The sequence below is a fragment of the Canis lupus genome, chromosome 30 (assembly GCF_011100685.1).
Source record: "Canis lupus familiaris isolate Mischka breed German Shepherd chromosome 30, alternate assembly UU_Cfam_GSD_1.0, whole genome shotgun sequence".
Taxonomy (NCBI): domain Eukaryota; kingdom Metazoa; phylum Chordata; class Mammalia; order Carnivora; family Canidae; genus Canis; species Canis lupus.
The window spans coordinates 35,961,536-35,980,183 of record NC_049251.1 but is presented as its reverse complement, the minus strand read 5'-3'; the positions used below and the strand labels follow the sequence as shown (position 1 = coordinate 35,980,183).

The 18,648-nt window shown below is 34.1% G+C and overlaps 1 protein-coding gene across 1 annotated transcript in view; it reads left to right on the top strand.

Annotated features, from left to right (window-relative positions):
* MYO9A (myosin IXA) overlaps window positions 1-18,648 on the top strand; it is a 262,747-nt gene that overhangs the window by 107,763 nt on the left and 136,336 nt on the right. The window contains 2 exon segments of the mRNA XM_038580865.1: window positions 4,755-4,896; window positions 12,701-12,896. Of these exon segments, the coding sequence (XP_038436793.1) occupies window positions 4,755-4,896; window positions 12,701-12,896 (338 nt within the window).

Sequence of the window (18,648 nt, the reverse complement as noted above, 5' to 3'; positions counted from 1 at the left end):
TGAATTAAAATGTAATTAGCACAAAAAATATTTTATGTACCAAGTTGTGTATAAGTGTTTTTTGTATTGCTTTATATGCCCCAAAACATATATTATCTTTTATAAAATTGTAAGATTAGTGGTTCTTAACTGTGCTTACATACCTTACCCTGGTGTATTTTATTTTGGAAAGCTTCATAGATGATTTTGATACTCATTGTTGAGCACTATTGTGGTTGATGTTAAAATATTAAGCAGTTCTATTTGTCTGAGGTATTTTATGATAACAAAAAAACCAGAGTTTAAGCAAGTCTAGAAAAAGATCAGATAGGTGAATGAGGGACTTGAGATTCAGACACTCCATGTATTTCTAATTAGCTTGTGCTTTTAAGTTGTCCTATAATATTTCTCTGTAACACTTGGACTGTAGAATGAGAAGTTTAGGGTTGCATTTCATCTCTATTACCTTTGGCAAATCTCTGAATATTCTTGGTTCTTAATTTTTTGGATGTAAAAAGGAATTGATGGTGAGAAATGATAATGCTGTCTGCTATATATCTTTCAGTGGTTGTGAGCAACAGTTGAGGTAGTTGAGTATATAATGAAAACATGAATAGAGGAAAGGGTTCTTTTCTGGCTTGTCATTCTTTATGTCAAATATTTTGAGTTCATATCTTATTATACAAAGACTTTATTTCCCTGGTCAGTTGCTACCTCACACAGATATAAACATTGCCCAGTAAGAGAATATCAACTTTCTGCCATTACCTGAAAGTTACTGGGGGTAAGCCACATGGCCAGAAATAACAGAGACAGATTTTGGCTCAGTATAAAAAAGAACTGTGTAATCATTAGAGTTGATGAGCGGCTGCTTTATAAAGTAATAAAATTGTTTTGCATTTTCTGTCAGTGCTGTCAGTGTCTTGTTGTAGGTAGGAGATTGGACTGAATAACTTTTTTTTTTTAAGATTTTATTTATTTGAGAGAGAGAGAGTGCAAGAGCATGAATGGTGTGGAGGGACAGAGGGAGAGGGAGAAGCAGGCTCTCCAGTGAGCAGGGACTCTGATGCAGTAGTCTCTCTCAGGACCCTGGGATCACAACCTGAGCCAAAGGCAGATGCTTAACTGACTGAGCCACCCCGGAGCTTCTGGACTGAATAAACTTTTTTTTTTTTTTTACATTTTATTTATTTATTCATGAGAGACCCTGAGAGAGAGAGAGAGAGAGACACAGGCAGACTCAGTCCCAGGACCTCAGGATCATGACCTGAGCCAAAGGCAGACACTCAACCATTGAGCCACCCAAGCGTCCCTGGACTGAATAACCTCTTAATTGTTCCTTCAGTTATGCTTCTGTATTCAGTCCTCCATAAAATTTTTTTATAAATCCTATTATTTTTTTTCACTTTATGTGTCATTCCTGTTGCTTTTATCTCCTCTTGTAAATGGACCACTTTGCTCTGTGCTTTAATATCCCAGAAGATGCAAAGGCATGAAATGTTTTCTCTCTGCCAGAGATGGGTTGAAAATAAATTAGTCACATTTAGGAAGAGCTATTTTGAGAACCACTTAGAGTAGTTTTCCTCTAAAAACTGTTTGTTCTCTAGGGAATATATAACATGAAATATATCCTTAGCAGTTTTCCTGCCTCATTCAGTATTGTTTATAGTGTTTCAGGTACGTGGTCTGAGGTCAGAAAGTTTTGTTTAATCTTGTCTCTGTTATCTGTTGGCTGTTTGACCTCAGCCAAGTTATTAAGCTCGACTGTAAAGGATGCAGTATGAGTTTAGAAAGGAGTAGACATGGGCAAAGTTAGGTATGAGCAGGATATTAGGAGTGTTACCAGTCTTTCCTTCTGTATTCAAAGTGTGATCTGCTGACAGCAGGACTGGCAGCACCTTGAAGCTTGTTAGAAATGCAGAATCTCAGACTTCCACCCCAGACTTCTTTTAACAAAATGAAGATCGGAGCTTTCATTTAGAACAGGATTTTGTCAGTCTTCCCTGCTCATAAGAATTAGCTGGGAAACTTGGAACATCATCACCCTAGCATCAGTTCAGTAGAATCACAGGAATGGGTCAAAGCATTGGTATTTTTGAAAGCTAAAGAAACACAGAAGCATGGGAGCACTAAGGCTATCCTGGCAGATAGCCTTTGGGAAATACTGGTTGGAAGAGCTTTGAAATGCACAATAATGTCTGATTTGCCTCTGTTCCAAGCTCTTTTGCTTGATATTGTATGTTGTACGTAGTATGTATGAATATAGGACATATCGAGAGCTTTCCTTTGCATCCTTTTTTTCCCATGAAAACAGATTTAATAATTATAAACAACATATTAGCAAAAGAAATCAGACAGTAACCTCCTGTTTTGTCTCTCTTTGGTATATTAGCCATTTTGATAGGTGCATAGTGTCATCGGCAAATAACAGCAATGATCCCTTCCTTTCCAAAGCACATGCCTTTAATTTTTAAAATGTGCTTGTGATATTATATTATCTGACATTCTTTTTTTTATATATATTTTAAAATTTAAATTCAATTTGCCAACATATAACACCCAGTACTTATCCCATCAAGTGCCTTCTTCAGTGCCCGTCACCCAAATACCCCATCCCCCCACCCACTTTCCCTTCTGCAACCTTTTGCATCCTCTCTTGTTTGGAATAAAAACTGTTCTCATATATGTCTTCCTTTGAAAATTTCTTTTCTCCATTTGGAAGTAAGAAAAAAATCATAAGCTTTTTGATTATTCAGAGGATTACTTAGAGACAATGAGATGAATATCCTTCCTGAAGAAAAGCACCCTGCTGTGAAGTAGTGAAGTAGTAGTAGTAGTTTGCAGAGGTTGAGTTGGGTCTAGTCTTAGAAGCTTGGTTTTGGTCTTTTTGCTGTTATGATCCATAAATTTTCCTCAGTAGGGGAGATACATGATTAAAGCAATGTTATAGGAAAAATTTGATATTTGATTTTGATTAGGTAAGATTAGAGTCACTGACACTACTGTAGAGGCTGTTGTACTCTCTATTTCAAATTGCAAGAGTTATATTCCATTCTAGAATGGCTATAGAGTTCTGGAATGGACAGGAGAGCTGGATGGTAAAGATGTTTTGAGGAAGCGATAGTTTTGAATATAAAAGCAGGTCTAGGTGACTAGGAGAACATGGCAATGTTGGCAATGTAAGAAAGTAGGTAACATTTATGTCCTCCCTATAGAATGCCAGCTTGCTAGTGTTAGATGCTTTTACTAGTGTTATTTAATTCTACTAACACTATGATACCTCATTTTACTCATTTATGGAACTCGTTCTTAAAGCATGCCAAAGGTCACATACAGAACTGAAAATCTAAACTTATAACTATCTGACACCAACACCCATTCTCCTTCCTGATTCTAATACATACGACATAATTAACTATTTTTGTTGTAATTTTGGAATCATTTTTACACATTAGATTTTGTATTCAACATTTTTGCAACCTCATGTCATGTTATTTGTCATTATTTCAATTATAATGAAATGAAACTATTCTCTGAAGGATACTTGCTTTTTCCTTTTTCTGTCAGTGATATTTCTTCTATATGAAACTCCTACTCAGCCTTTGACATTTAGCTCATAATTGCCTTCTGTATCTTCTTTGAACCTTTCCATTATTTCCAACCGTTAGTGATTTTTCTTTTCTGAACCTTTTTTTTTAAAAATATGTTTATTATTTGAGAGAGATTGAGAGAAAGAGAGGAGAGGGAGAGGGACAAGCAGACTGCTGAGCATAGAGGCTGGCGTGGGCCTCAATCCCAGGACCTCAGGATCATGACCCGAGGCAAAATCAAGAGTTGCAAATTTAGAAAGAGGGAGTAGAAAAAGAATAGTTAGGTATAAGCAGGATGTTAGGATGAGCAGGATGTTACACTTATTTTTTAGTTTGTTAGGAGAATCAAATTAGATAATATAAGTGAAAGCTCTTTGTAATTTGCTATAAATGTGTGAGATGGCAATGTAATGATAATCTATTAGAAAAGATTATGTATTAACAGATGCATCTTTCTTTAGTGTTTTTGTTTTTAATTCCACTTTCCATAGGCTACAAATCAAACACTGCTAGATAAATTTAAGCATCAACATGGAGAGCATCAACATGCTTTTAACCAACTGAGCCACCCAGGCGCCCTCTTAACTTTTTATCCCTATATTTGCTATCATATAATTGTTTCTTAATAAGTATGATTTGAATGATCCCTAGAAATAAAATGCTCATCAGTGAGTATAAACCCATTGAGGCATATTTGAAATAATAATAGATACAGTATAAAATTATGTAGTTACTGGTAGAGGTAAGAAAATTGCTACTTAATTTATATATGGAGAAATAGGAAAACAGAAAATGACTGTGGACTTAAAGGACCTGTCTAAATTGAGAGATCATTTTCTTTCTGGAAGTTCTTGTCCCCAAATAATGTATCAGTTGAGTTGTATTATCCCATGGGTTACAGAAGGTGCCACATGGTGCAACCTGAGCTAAATATCTAAAGACCGGAGTTAATTTCTCAGTCCTGCTACTTGCAAAGTGTGAGTTTGGGCAAATTGTGGCTTTTGATCCCTCATCTATAAAACACCAATCCTTGTTACACTCCCTTTTTAGCTTTTTAGAGAATCAGATAAGTGAAAACTTTGTAATTTGCTATAAATGTGTTAGATGGCAATTGATTATAATGCATTAAAGACTATATTAACAGCTGCATATTTCTTTAGTATTGTTGTTTTGTTTTTAATTCAGCTTTCCACAGGCTACAAATCAAACATTGCTAGATAAATTTAAGCATCAACATGAAGAGAATTCTTACATTGAATTTCCAGCCGTGATGGAGCCTGCTTTCATCATAAAGCATTATGCTGGGAAAGTAAAATATGGGGTAAAGGTCAGTAGATTTCTCATTAATATGTCTTCAGGGTAAAAATGTGTTCTTTGCTGTATTATCCTCCCTGTCACACTGCCTTTTCTGTAGTTTATGGAGGCTCTTGATCAGTAACAGTTGGAGATGGAGACATTTTATAAAGATATTACTAACATTCAGATCCTTCCTTGCAACATATTACTTACTGTCTGATGTGATATTTTTGTTGGTTCCCTTCTACAGCTAAAGTCAATATCAGTCCCTTCTAATAGTATTTTTTTTAAATCTGAAGAATAGATACCATCAGTATATCTTAAACTCAGTATTTCATTATATAGTTTGTTGACTTTTTCTCTTCTTTACATCCATGAGGCTTGATAGAGGCTTCCATGTCTTTATGCACCATTAGGTATTTGTGAGCTTGCACTCATAATGAGTATATTGAAACTTTTGACTCCTGTGGAGGGGAGTCTTCATAATTATGTCCATTTTTTTTATTACAATTAGTGAACCTGTTATCCTTCAGCCACTTGATGTTTAAGCATGTCATTTAAGATAATTTCCCAGGCCAAGGCAGTGATGGTGTGGAGACTGGTAGAGCAATGTTTTTCTTTGGGTCTTGAGGTGAGAGTCATAACTAAAATCATTTACTCATTCAGTCGTTACTGATTGACTTATTTTGGAAGTGTCTGTTAAGTACAGACTATGTGTTAGACCCTGTGCTTGCTGTTTGGAATGATTTGGTGATAAATGATTTGATTGTGTGTGTGTGTGTGTGTGTGTGTGTGTGTGTATAATATAGATGAGTGGGCTATTGCTATAGATAAATGAATGGATTCTAGGAGAGAAGGTAGTGAAATGGTGGATTTTGAATTTGGAGATCCATGAATATTTCTCTGAGAACTTAAATTTTGAGAGTTAACCCAAAGCAAGTGTTAACTTTGGTGAGGAGTTGAGATGATGAATATTCTAGAGGCCATGAGATAGGAAAGAATTAATATGTTAAAATAATTGAAAACAGGCCAGTGTAACTAGATTATGGTAAGCAAGGGAGATAGTGGCATGAAATGATTTTAGAGAATGGATAGCAAGTTAATTCTTCATGGCTTTTAGGCAAGTTAAAGGAGTTTGATTTTTGTTGAAATTATTATGGGAACCATGAAAAGATTTTAAACAAGTTTTTGTGTTTTTAAAAAATTGCTTTGATTACTTTGAGGAAGAAGCAGCAGCAGAGGATGAGAGCGGAAGCTAGGAGATCAATTAGGAGCTTTTTTAAATAGTTGAGGTGAAATATTAAGGTAAACTGAACTACAGGGGTGGCAGTGGAGATGGAGGAGATGTAGCTGATTATGAGATATATTTTGGAGTTATAATCAGTAGAACCTGATTGAGTAACTGATTTCTGACTATAGCTGATGAGTGAATTTGAGATGCTATTTCCCGAGATGGAAAAAACAGAAAGTCAAAGATTTTCAAACAAACATTAAGAGTAAAAGAGTAGAATGATGATTCCTAGGGCTTGGGGAGTGTGAGAGAGTAGAGGAAATTTTGGGCAAAGTTAGAAGATGAATAAGTTCTGGAGATCTAATGCACAGGATTGCGATTATAATTAACATTGTGATAATAGCATTGTCCTCAAACTTCTTAAGAAGCTAGATTTTATTTTTGAATTTAATTTTTTCAGTTTTAACAATATATTTAACCCAAAGTAATCAAAATATTATTTTAACATGTAAGGATTAATATAAAATTATTTGAGATATTTAACTTATTTTGAAATATTAACTTATTTTGTGCTAAGTCCTCAACATCCAGTGCATGCACTTAGTACATGTCTCAGTTTGTACTAGCTGTATTTCAAGGGCTCAATACTCACATGTGAGTAGTGGACAGCATCTATTCTAGAAAAATACATTGGGTAGAGTAGGGAAATTTTTCTTAAACAGGGGGCCAAAAGCATCCAAACAACATTGATAAATTGGATTTAATCAATTTGGGAACAGTTCATTAAGCAAACCACTACATTAAGAGAATGAAAGTACAAACCACAGAGTTGGAGACACTCCCAATGTGAAAGAATTGTATTTAGAATTGATGAAGAACTCTCACAGATTATTAAGAAACAGATAAATCAATAGAAAAATGGGAAACTATGGACTCCTGGGTAATGTTTTTTGTATAGATATTTTTATATTAAAATACGATTTTATTTTCAAAAATAGCAAAATGTTTATAAAAACCATTCAGTTTTGATTACGTTTCCTGGGAAATATTTTTTTTTAATATTTTACTTATTTATTCATGAGAGAAAGAGAGAGAGAGAGGCAGAGACACAGGTAGAGGGAGGAGCAGGCTCCACGCAGGGAGCCTGCTGTGGGACTCGATCCTGGGACCCCAGGATCATGCCCTGGGCCAAAGGCAGGCACTAAACCACTGAGCCACCCAGGTGTCCCTCTGGGAAATAGTTTTATATTAATTTTATTTTATTTTTAAAGATTTTATGTATTCCCCATGGGGAGCCTGATGTGGGACTCGATCCAGGACCCTGGAATATGACCTGAGCCAAAGGCAGACGCTTACCCACTGAGTCACCCAGGCATACCATATTAATTTTAGTATAATATTTATTTTTATATATTCCTTAAGCTTGTTGATGTATATTGTACATATAATTTTCTCAGAAATGGTTTCATAATATTTTATTCTATCATACTTATTTATATATTATATATAAACATTTATTTGTTTACATATTTCTAGTCATCCCAACATATATTTTTCATTATGAAATACTACCATATTAAAAAATCATTGCCATATGTATATGCATGATGATTTTTCAGTCTAATTAGCTTATATGATTATATTATAGATTTTGTATTTTTCTTAATTTAATTTTTAAAAAAGATTTTATTTATTAATTCATGAAAGACACACACAGAGAGAGGCAGAGACATAGGTAGAGGGAAAAGCAGGCTCCATGCAGGAAGCCCAATGCAGGACTTGATTTCGGGACTCCAGGATCATGTCCTGAGCCAAAGGCAGACACTCAGCTGCTGAGCAAAGCATCCCTAAATTTTAATTCTTTATTTAAATTCATTTAATTAACACATAATGTATTATTGGTTTCAGAGGTAGAAGTCAGTGATTGAGCAGTCACATAATACCCAGTGTTTATATCACATGCCCTCCTTATTGTCCATCACCTAGTTACCCATCGCCCCACATCTGTCCTCTCCAGGGACTCTCAGTTTGTTTCTTATGATTAGGAGTCTCTTATGGTTTGTCTCCATGATAACAGATTTTACATATTCTCACCACAGAAAAGAAATGATAATTATATGACCCAATGGAGGTATTAGCCAATGCTATAATGGTAATCATATTGCAGTATAAAAATGTATCAAATCAACACATTGTACACCTTATACATTACATGTCAGTTATATCTCAATTAAAAAAAAGATTTTAAAAATGCAGTTTAAAATAAAAACAAGAAAACTTGAGTTTAAAATCATACAATGAGGTGCATAAATCTAAAGTGTACAGATTTCTGTTACGCCCCTTCCCAGCTCATTCGCCGTCACTTAGAGGTAACCACTATCCTCATTTATCCTTAGTTTACTTGTTATTACATTTCAGAGAAATGGAATCATACAATATATACACTTGGGCCTGTGATTATTCATGCTTATTATCAGATAGGTTGAAAGTAAAAGGATGGAAAAAATATATATAGAAAGTAAAAGGATAGAAAAATGATATATATGATATATGATATATATATCATACAAACCCAAACTAAAATAAATTATTATCACACAAAGTAAACTTTAAGTCAAGAAATATTATTAAAGATAAAGAGGCACATTTCATAATAATAAAAGGGGCCAGTTTGATAGAAAGACACAATCCTCAAAAGTTGTATTACCTATGGGGATCCCTGGGTGGCTCAGCGGTTTAGCACCTGCCTTCTGCGCAGGGCATGATCCTGGAGTCCCGGGATTGAGTTCCGCATCAGGCTCCTGCATGGAGCTTGCTTCTCCATCTTCCTGTGTCTCTGCCTCTCTCTTTGTTTCTCATGAATAAATAAATAACATCTTAAAAAAAAAAAACTTGTATGTACCTAATGATTTGATTCAATATATAAAAACCAAAGAGAGAACAAAAGTAGAGCTAGAAAAATCCATCTAGTTGTAGATTATATATTAAAATCTATAATATTTTAAATTTTATAATATTATAAAATTAGTAACTAACTGAATAAGACACAAAATCAGTAATAAAATTGAACAGCATTATGGAAAACTGACCAACTTGGCATGTCATAAGGATAGGTAGACAGTCTTTGAGTGTTTAGAAATTAAAAATAATTCTTCTGTGTAAACCATGAATCAAAAAAGAAATCACAATTATAATGCTAATTTTATTTTTAAAAAGATTTTATTTATTTATTCATGAGAGACACAGAGAGAGAGAGAGAGAGAGAGAGAGGCAGGCAGAGACATAGGCAGAGGGAGAAGCAGGTTCCATGTAGGGAGCCTGACGTGGGACTCGATCCAGAGTCTCCAGGATCACTCCCTGCGCTGGAGGTGGCACTAAACCGCTGAGCCACCCGAGCTGCCCACAATGCTAATATTAAACTGAGCATTAATGAAAATACAACATACCAAAATTTGCAGAATCTGTAGCAATTGGTAGGATGCATTTAAAGCAATGATTTATAAGTTTAGATGCATATATTAGGAAGAATGGTTGAAAGTGATTAAGGTTCCATTTCAAGAAGCTGAAAAAAGAACAGCAAATCACCCCCCCCCAAATTAAAAGGAAATAATAAAGGGAAGACTAGAAATTAATGCAATAGAAAGCAGACATATAGAGAGAAATTAATGAAGCCAAAAATAAGTTCCTTGAAAAGATAACAGAAAATAATAAAAGATGATAGAGAATAATCTATAATAGAAAAAAAATGTAAAAATACAAATAATCAGAAAAGAAAAAGGGGACTTTCTTTTCCCTAAAGATTTTATTTATTAATGAGAGACACACAGAGAGAGGCAGAGCCATAGGCAAAATGAGAAACAGGCTCCCTGCAGGGAGCCTGATACAGGACTCAATCCCAAGACCTCTGGGATCACAACCTGAACCAAAGGCAAATAAGATGTTCATTCACTGAGCCACCCAGGTGCCCCGAAAAAGGAGACTTAACTACATGCTCAACAGATATTAGAAGGATCTGAATATATTTTGCCAACATAGATTAAATGGAAATTTGACAACATAGATTAAATGGAAAATTCCATGGAAAATACACATCATTAAAACTGATACCAGAATTACAGGAAAACCTGAGACTCCTATTTCTGTTAAATAGTTTGAATCAGCAGTTGAAACTTTCCCACAAAGGAAATTCCAGGCCCACATGGTTTCACTGGCGAATGCTTCTAAACATTTTAAGTAATACTAATCTTATACATTCTTAAGTTTGAGATACCTTTAAGATGCACAAATGGATCTCAGCTAGAAATAGAAATTTGGACCTCATCATATAGATAATGTTTAAAGCCATTACTATTTTTGAGATTACCTGATGTAAGATGACTGAGTTATAAGAGTATGTAAGACCAGACCCTAAGACCCTAAGAATTTCAAATATGGAACCAGCAGTAGGGACTGAGAATGGGCAGCATAAAAGGTAAGTAAAGTAGTAAATCCCAAAATATATTCTTAATAGAAACCAAGAGAAAATTTTTAAGAAGAGTATGATTAGTTTATGAAATATACTTAGAAATCTGAAAATGTGAAGACAGATGAGACCAGTACATTTGGAAAATAAAGGTCTCCATCAACATTTGACAGTCATCATGGGAAAGAATTCTAGAATTTTACTTTCGTACAGTATAGTTATTAATAGGATGGGATGGTCTTTGGTGTAGAACAGACACACGTTTCAGGTCCTGTAGTACTTTCTTATGTTTGACTTTTGTTTGGCAAACTTCTTTACTTTCTATTTACTTATCAGTAAAGTATGGTTTATAATTATTCTGCTTTATTAAGTAATTGTTAGAATTGAACAAATTAAGTTATGTATATTGTTTAATTAGTGCCTGACATTTTCCCTTGATGTGTATTAGCTGCTGATATTGGTGGTGGTGATTTGGATTTAGAAATTCTTAATCAGTTACTAACTTTTATGATACATACTTTTGCTCAAAGGGTGTTTAGGGACAAGCCAAAGACCAAGATTTTTGGCTTGTTTCCCTTTTTCCCTTGTTCCCAGGAGAACAAAGAATAAGAAAGGAAACCCCTAAAAGAGTCCAAACTGCCTTCTGGAAAACATCATACTAGGCATGCTTCTCATAGACTTCTGAGTTAGAGCTGTTCTGTGAAGTGGTACCAAATCTGAGTGATTTTACTTACCAACTTTTAATCCTTTCATCTGGGTGTGGTTATAGCCAAATGCCTAGACTGTACATATCAGTCTGGAATCTTCATCCATGAGTGTAAGCTTTTTGTTCTCTTTGTCTTTTTAGGGGGTATTTTAACCCATTTTCTTCTATTTTATTCCCTCCATCCCTCAGTGGCAGATGGTTTGTTCTGCTTATTTATAGTCCTTAGGTAATACATGTATTTTCTGAAGTATCTGTAGGACTCATGGACACATATATTCATCTGCCTACTTGATGTCTGTATGCAGATAGAGTATAGTGGTTATGAGTGGCCCTCTTTGATCCCCTGTTCTGCTTACTATGTGACAGGGGCCAAGATACTTAACCTCTCCATGACTGAGTTTCTTCATGTATAAAATAGGAATAATACCCATCTCAAGTTGTTGTTAGGTGGATGAAATGAGCTTAAATGAGACAACACATATAAGATGCTTAGAAGAGTGTCACAGTAACCTTTGAATAAATGTTACTTGCTTCTGTTGTTATCCTCACCATCTTAATCTTCACTTGTACAAAACTGATCTCTTGATCTCATTTCCTATCTCTAAACCTCTGTTTTTCTAGATTTCTCCATATCAGTATGGCACCTCCACTTAGTTACTTAAACCCAAAATATAGGTGTTAATCTTGTTATACCCTTATTCTCTCACCATGCCCTAACACACCAGCAAATTCTTTGCCTGACTTCCAAAACATATCCCAAATATAATAACTATTTTCCCTTTATCTATTACCACCAATGTAGTCTAAGTCACCATTAGCTTTTATTTGGAATATTGCAATAGCTGGTCTCCCTTTTTCAATTCTTTGTCTAAATTCATTCCCTCTGCAGTATCCAGTGGTATTTATAAAAAAAATCATGTAGCTTCCATTGGCTTTCCTTTATACTTGAGTAAAATCCACAAACTCCTTACTTAGGCTTACATAACCTATTTATTTGCCAAATCTTCCATCACTCTCATCCTTGCCCAGAATGTTTCAACCCCTGGTCTTACTGCTTGTCTCCTAACTTGTCCAACTCATCGCCACCTATATAGGTAGTAGGTGTCGTGTTCTCTGTGGAACTCTTTTCTTGTCTTATGTCCAGCTCCTTTTTGTTATTCAGCTGTCTGGTCATTTTATGTGATACCCCTTCAGAGAGGCTCTCTATTTATAAGTTGCAATAAAATTGTAGAATATTCACTGTCATTTAAATGTGTTATAGAATTTAATAGTTTTAGGGTTGGATGGGACTTTATAGAAGATAACCGGTCCAGTTAGCTACCTAGAACAGAAATCACTTCTAAGTCCTTATTTTAGCTACTTTTCAAAGATGTCACCCATTATCATCTTGGTTTAATAATTTTTTCAAAAATAACACTGGTACTTTTTTCATGTAGGATTTCCGGGAAAAAAATACAGATCATATGCGCCCTGACATTGTAGCTCTTCTAAGAAGTAGCAAGAATGCATTTATCTCTGGGATGATTGGAATTGATCCCGTAGCTGTTTTCCGATGGGCAGTTCTCAGAGCTTTTTTCAGAGCCGTGATTGCTTTCAGGGAAGCTGGGAAAAGACACATTCAGAGAAAAACTGGTAAGCAGTAGATATTAGTATTCTCCCATACTTCATCTTTTAATTATTTACCTCTCTTAAGGAGTAGAGACATAATAATTTTGTTCTCTTCTGTCTTCTTAACCATATCCTAACATCATTTTGAGGTCTGATTAGTTCTAGTATACTTCATATGATCGAGTTAAGTGAATTGTGTGTATATATGTGTTGGTACATTTTTATTAATAAATACTGAGAGGAGTAATGTATATAAAGCACCTGATGTTTAATAGGCACTTAGTAAGACATTGGTAAATTTTTTAAACAAAGAATGAAATAATACTTTACCATTTACTTATATAGACTTAAATATTGATGCCTTTCTTTATTTTCTTCTTATGTAATAGGTTTTATACAGATGAAACATGATTTAATGTGGCAACATAAATCAGGAAATAGAAAAATTGGGATGGAGGTAGGGTTGTCTAGTGGAGATAGCCTAATTTCAGTAATCAATCAAGTTTCATTTCTTTCCTTGACTGATTTTGTGACTATTAGTGGTTTTTTTCAAACTACGGGCAAAGCCAGATAATAATGCATGTATCTATTTATGACTGTTAATTTTCTTTTCCTTCTATTCTTAACTCAGTTCATTAAATTTTACTTTGAAATTTGGAAAGGAATGGGGCAGGATACTTTTCCTGTGTCTCTATCCCCTTAAATCATAAAATAACGTAGTTTATAGGCTGTGGGAAGGCATCTTCATAAGCACTTGTTACCTAATGGAAATCACACTGTTGCTTTCTGTAGTTCTAGCCTTAGACCATTGCCACTAGTAAGGATTTTCTAATATATATATGTAGCCATTTAAAATAAATTGTTCTGTCTGGAGAAACTTCAGTAGAACTGCACTAGGACACATCTGTGCTTTCAGGACTCCCAGATTTAATTCTCTGGCTTTTTGGCATGTGTATGAGCAGTAAAACTTTTAAGTTTAGCTTTTACATATTTCAAACGAATACATGTATTTGGGAGATTGTATTTCTAAAATGAGAGGAAAAAGCTAATGGAACTTTGCTTCTGTTTTTCAGATTATAAAATGTATTAACTGGGCTTTGGTAGATAGGGAGAAATACAGTTTTTTTAAAAATCAAAGGAATATTTAATTTTTATTTATTTATTAATTAAACCTGCTTTGCCTTTACAGAATTATTTCTGAGAGACTCTCTTTGTAAAAAGCTTTAAGAAAAAGTTTTAATTTAAGACACATTTTTGTTTATTACAATGAATTTATCAATTTTGAAAACTTTGAAGATTGCTAAGTATCCTGTTAAGATATAACTAAGAGAAGAAACTTTTCTTGTATTTACTATTGAAAACACTGCTTTCTGTAAAGATTATTCACATTGTTTGTGTGTTCCTTTGACATTTAAAATATTATATGTGAAAGATAGTTGTATGTTTATTATTATCAGTTGATACAAAGATACAATGTTATTAATGATCAATAGAATGATACTGTGTTATTTCTATTTTGACCATTTCTAGATTCTTCTTGTTTTGTAATCTAGGTTTTCTTTCTGGCCAGCATACAGCATCCATATAATAGACTTTTTGAATATGTTTGATATAACATACATATAGAAAAGTGTGCCCCCAAAAATACATAGTTCAGTAAAATTACCACAAAGTGGAAACATCCTGGAACTACCACCTAGATTTAGAAGTAGAATATTACCAACAACCCAGAAGTCTCATTGGATAAACTTTAAATTTCACTTTTTGTCAAGGAAAAAAAAAACCAATAATTCATTTGTATTTTGAGGCAGTGATGAACAGATTTGTTACAGGAAATAATTGTATTATAGTATATTGCTGTCAGTGCCAGTATTTAGCATTTTTGCTTCATCTGTATCTCTCACCACCTACTGTTCTCTGATGGATTTAGGATATAAGGATGCCATAAAATAAGAAAATTGTAGCATTGCAAAATAAAACCTAACAATAATTGTGAAAATGGATAAATAGTAGATTCAGAATGTTTAAAATGACCATAAATAGTATGCAGGCATGAAAATGAAATAGGAATTAGAGATTATTTAAGTAGAAGTAGAATATATGGAAGGCAGAAGGTAGTCAAGTTCACATTTTGAATGAGAATAGAAAGTCAGAGATAATACTTTAATGAAGAAAGAAGATGTAGACTGCAGACATACAATATATTTTCACTTCCTTTGAGTGTCTTTATAAAATACTTCAAAATTTTAAAGAATTTTTTGTTTAAATTCAATTTGCCAAGATATACCACTCAATGTTAAATTTATTTTTTAAATTTAAATTTATAAAAAAAGTTTAAATTTGCTGGCTAAATTGCTAATAAATACCCTGGTAGTAAATTTAAAAAATCTTGGATTTTCTTGTGGAATTCCTTGACATTCCTTTTCTTCGTCAAGCCACACAAGCACAATTTATACCAAGCAAACCTAGTTTCTGACTTTTTTTTATAGCCTTCCAAATTAAGGGACTCAGTGCCATGTAAGTTTATTATTTTTTTATTTTTTTTAAAAGATTTTATTTATTCATGAGAGACACACACACACACACACACACACACACAGAGAGAGAGAGTCTACAGAGGGAGAAGCAGACTCCATGCAGGGAGCCCGATGTGGAACTTGATCCCGGATCCCAGGATCATACCCTGAGCCAAAGGCAGACGCTCAACCGCTGAGCCACCGAGGCATCCCCATTTAAGGCTTTTAAATAAAAACAAATTCAATTTAACTATTCTTTTCAAGAATAAATTTGTTACAATTACATAATGTATATTATGGTGATCAGAAAACTTTAAAATGTTCTTAGTGGAGTTGTATAATTGGCAGTCTGAGTGAGCTACATAGTGGCCCTGCTGGGAGGTAATATAAGAAATAGTAATGATTTGTCTGGTCAGCTAGGAAACTTTACAGAATTAGTTCAGGAAAGTCCTAAACAATAGCAACAATAACATCAAACAGCAAATCCTGGGGACAAGAAAGAATCTGATTTCCAGAGTTGCTGTCCGTTACAATATTTAAATACCTGTTTGTCTACACAGAATTATGAGACATGCAAAAAAGAAAAAGGTAAGGCCCATATAATGTGAAAAAAAAAGGAATCAATAGAAACTATTGCTGAGGAAAGCCAGACCTTTAACTTATTAGACATAATCTTTTAAGTTATTTTAAATATGTTCAAAGGCAACCATATCTAAAGAACTAAAGGAAAATATGAGAACAATGTATCACCAAATACAGAATATTAATTTATGTATATATATGTATATATATGAGAAATTCACTAGAAGAAATCAGCAACAGACTTGAAGAGGCAGAGGCCAGGATCCATGAACTTGAAGACAGATCAGTTGAAATTATCCATTTTAAGGAACAGAGAGAAAAAAGAATGAGTAAGAATGAGCAGAGGGGATCCTGGGTGGCTCAGTCAGTTAAGTGTCTGCCTTTGATTCAGGGCATGATCCCAGGGTCCTAGGATTGAGCCCCACGTTGGGGTCTCTGCTCAATGGGGAGCCTACTTCTCCCTCTCCCTATGCCTACCACTCTGCCTACTTGTACTTTCTCTTTCTCTGTCAAATAAATAAGATCTTAAAAAAGAAAGAATGAACAGGGCTTTTAGACCTGTGGGACACCATAAAGCACCCCAATTTTTGGCAGTCCAGAAGACAGAAAAAAGGGTAGTAAGAATATTTGAAGAAATAATGGCCAAAAACTCTTGACATTTGAGGAGAAGACAAATCTATATATCTAAGAAGTTCAGCAAACTACACGGGATCCAAACTTAGATTCATCATAATTAAATTATCCTGAGATAGAAAATGTTGACAGCAGGAGGAGAGAAGTAATTCATGTATAAAGTAATCTCAACAAGATTGACAGTTGATTCATCAGGAACCATTGAGGCTAGAGGGCAATACTTGACATATTTAAAGTGCAGAAAGATAAAGGAGAGTCAATCAGAATTCTGTATTCACAAATCAAAACCACTGAGATACCTTTTTATACCAGTCAGAATGGCTAAAAATAACAAGTCAGCAAACTGACTTGTTGACAAGGATGCAGAAAAAGGGGAATCCTGTTACACTGTTGGTGGGAATGTATGCTGGTGCAGCCACTCTGGAACACAGTATGGAGGTTCCTCAAAAAGTTGAAAATAGAGCTACTCTACAACCCATCAATTGCACTACAAGGTATTTACCCCACAGATACAAATGTAGTGATCCAAAGGTGCATCTGCACTCCAGTGTTTATAGCAGCAGTGTCCACAATAGCCAAACTATGGAAAAAGCCCAGATGTCCTTCAATAGATAGATAAGATTTGTTATATATACACAATGGAATACTACACAGCCATCAAAAATGAAATCTTGCCCTTTGCAACAACGTGGATGGAGCTAGAGGATGTTATGCTAAGCAAAATAAGTCCATCAGAGAAAGACAGTTATTATATGATCTTACTCATACGTAGAATTAAAACAGAGGATCATAGGGGAAAGGAGAGAAAAATAAGATGAAATCAGAGAGGTAGACAAACCATAAGAAATACTTAATCATAGTAAACAAACAGGGTTGCTGGATGGGAGGGGCTTGGGAGGGTTAACTGGGTGATGAACATTAAAGAGGGCACATGATGTAATGAGCACTGGGTATTATATAAAACTGATGAATCACTTACTACCTCTGAAACTAATACTACACTATATTAATTGAACTTAAATAAATAAAAGAATTCTTTATTCAACAAAACTTCCCTTCAAAGTGATGGTATAATTAAGACATTCATGGATAAACAAACCGTGAGCAACTATTACTATCTGATCAGCCCTGTAAGAATTACCACAGTGAGTTTTTCTGGTTGAAATGAAAGGAAACTAGACAGTACTTGAAAAGCACATGAAATAATAAAGTGTCATTGAAGGCAACTATAATATTAAATATAAAGTATTGTATGAATATATTTTTTATATTTTGTAACTTTTTTCTCCAATCTGATTTAAAAGACAACCATACAAAGCAGTAATTGTAAAACTCTGTTGATGGGCGTGACGTTTTAAGGGTGTAATTTGTATGACAGCAGCAACATAAAGGTGGAGGAAGAGAATGGAGCTATATAATAGAAACATTTTTATGTGCTGTTGGAATTAAGTGATTTTAAATTCAGACTCAATTGTTATAAGATGCTAAGTATAATTCCTTTGGTGTTTGTTAAGAAAATAACTAAAAAATAATATGGTAAAATAAATGACAAAAAAAGTAAGAATATACTAGAAAATGTTTAATATAGAAGAAGAAAGTAATGAAAGAATAGAGGAACAAAAATACCATGAATTAGACATATATGGAAACTCAACAACACATTTCTTAATTACCAGTGGGTCAAGGAAGCAATCACAATGGAAATTAGAAAACAGGTTGAGATGAATGGAAAAAAATATACACTAAAACTTAATAGGATGCAGCTGAAACAATGCTTAGAGGGAAATTTATAGCTTCAAAATAGCTCTAGTAAAAAGGAGGAAGATCTCAAATCAATAACCTAATGCTCTACCTTAAGATTTTAGAAAAAGAGCGAAATAAACCCAAAGCAAGGAATAAGAAGAATATAGTAAAGAGTGGATCTGAAATAGAGAATAGAAATCAGTAAAGAAAACAAATAAAACCAAAGGTAGGTTCTTTGAAAAGATAAATTGAGAAGCCTTGAGGTAGATCAAGAAAAGGAGAAGACTCAAATTACTAATTTT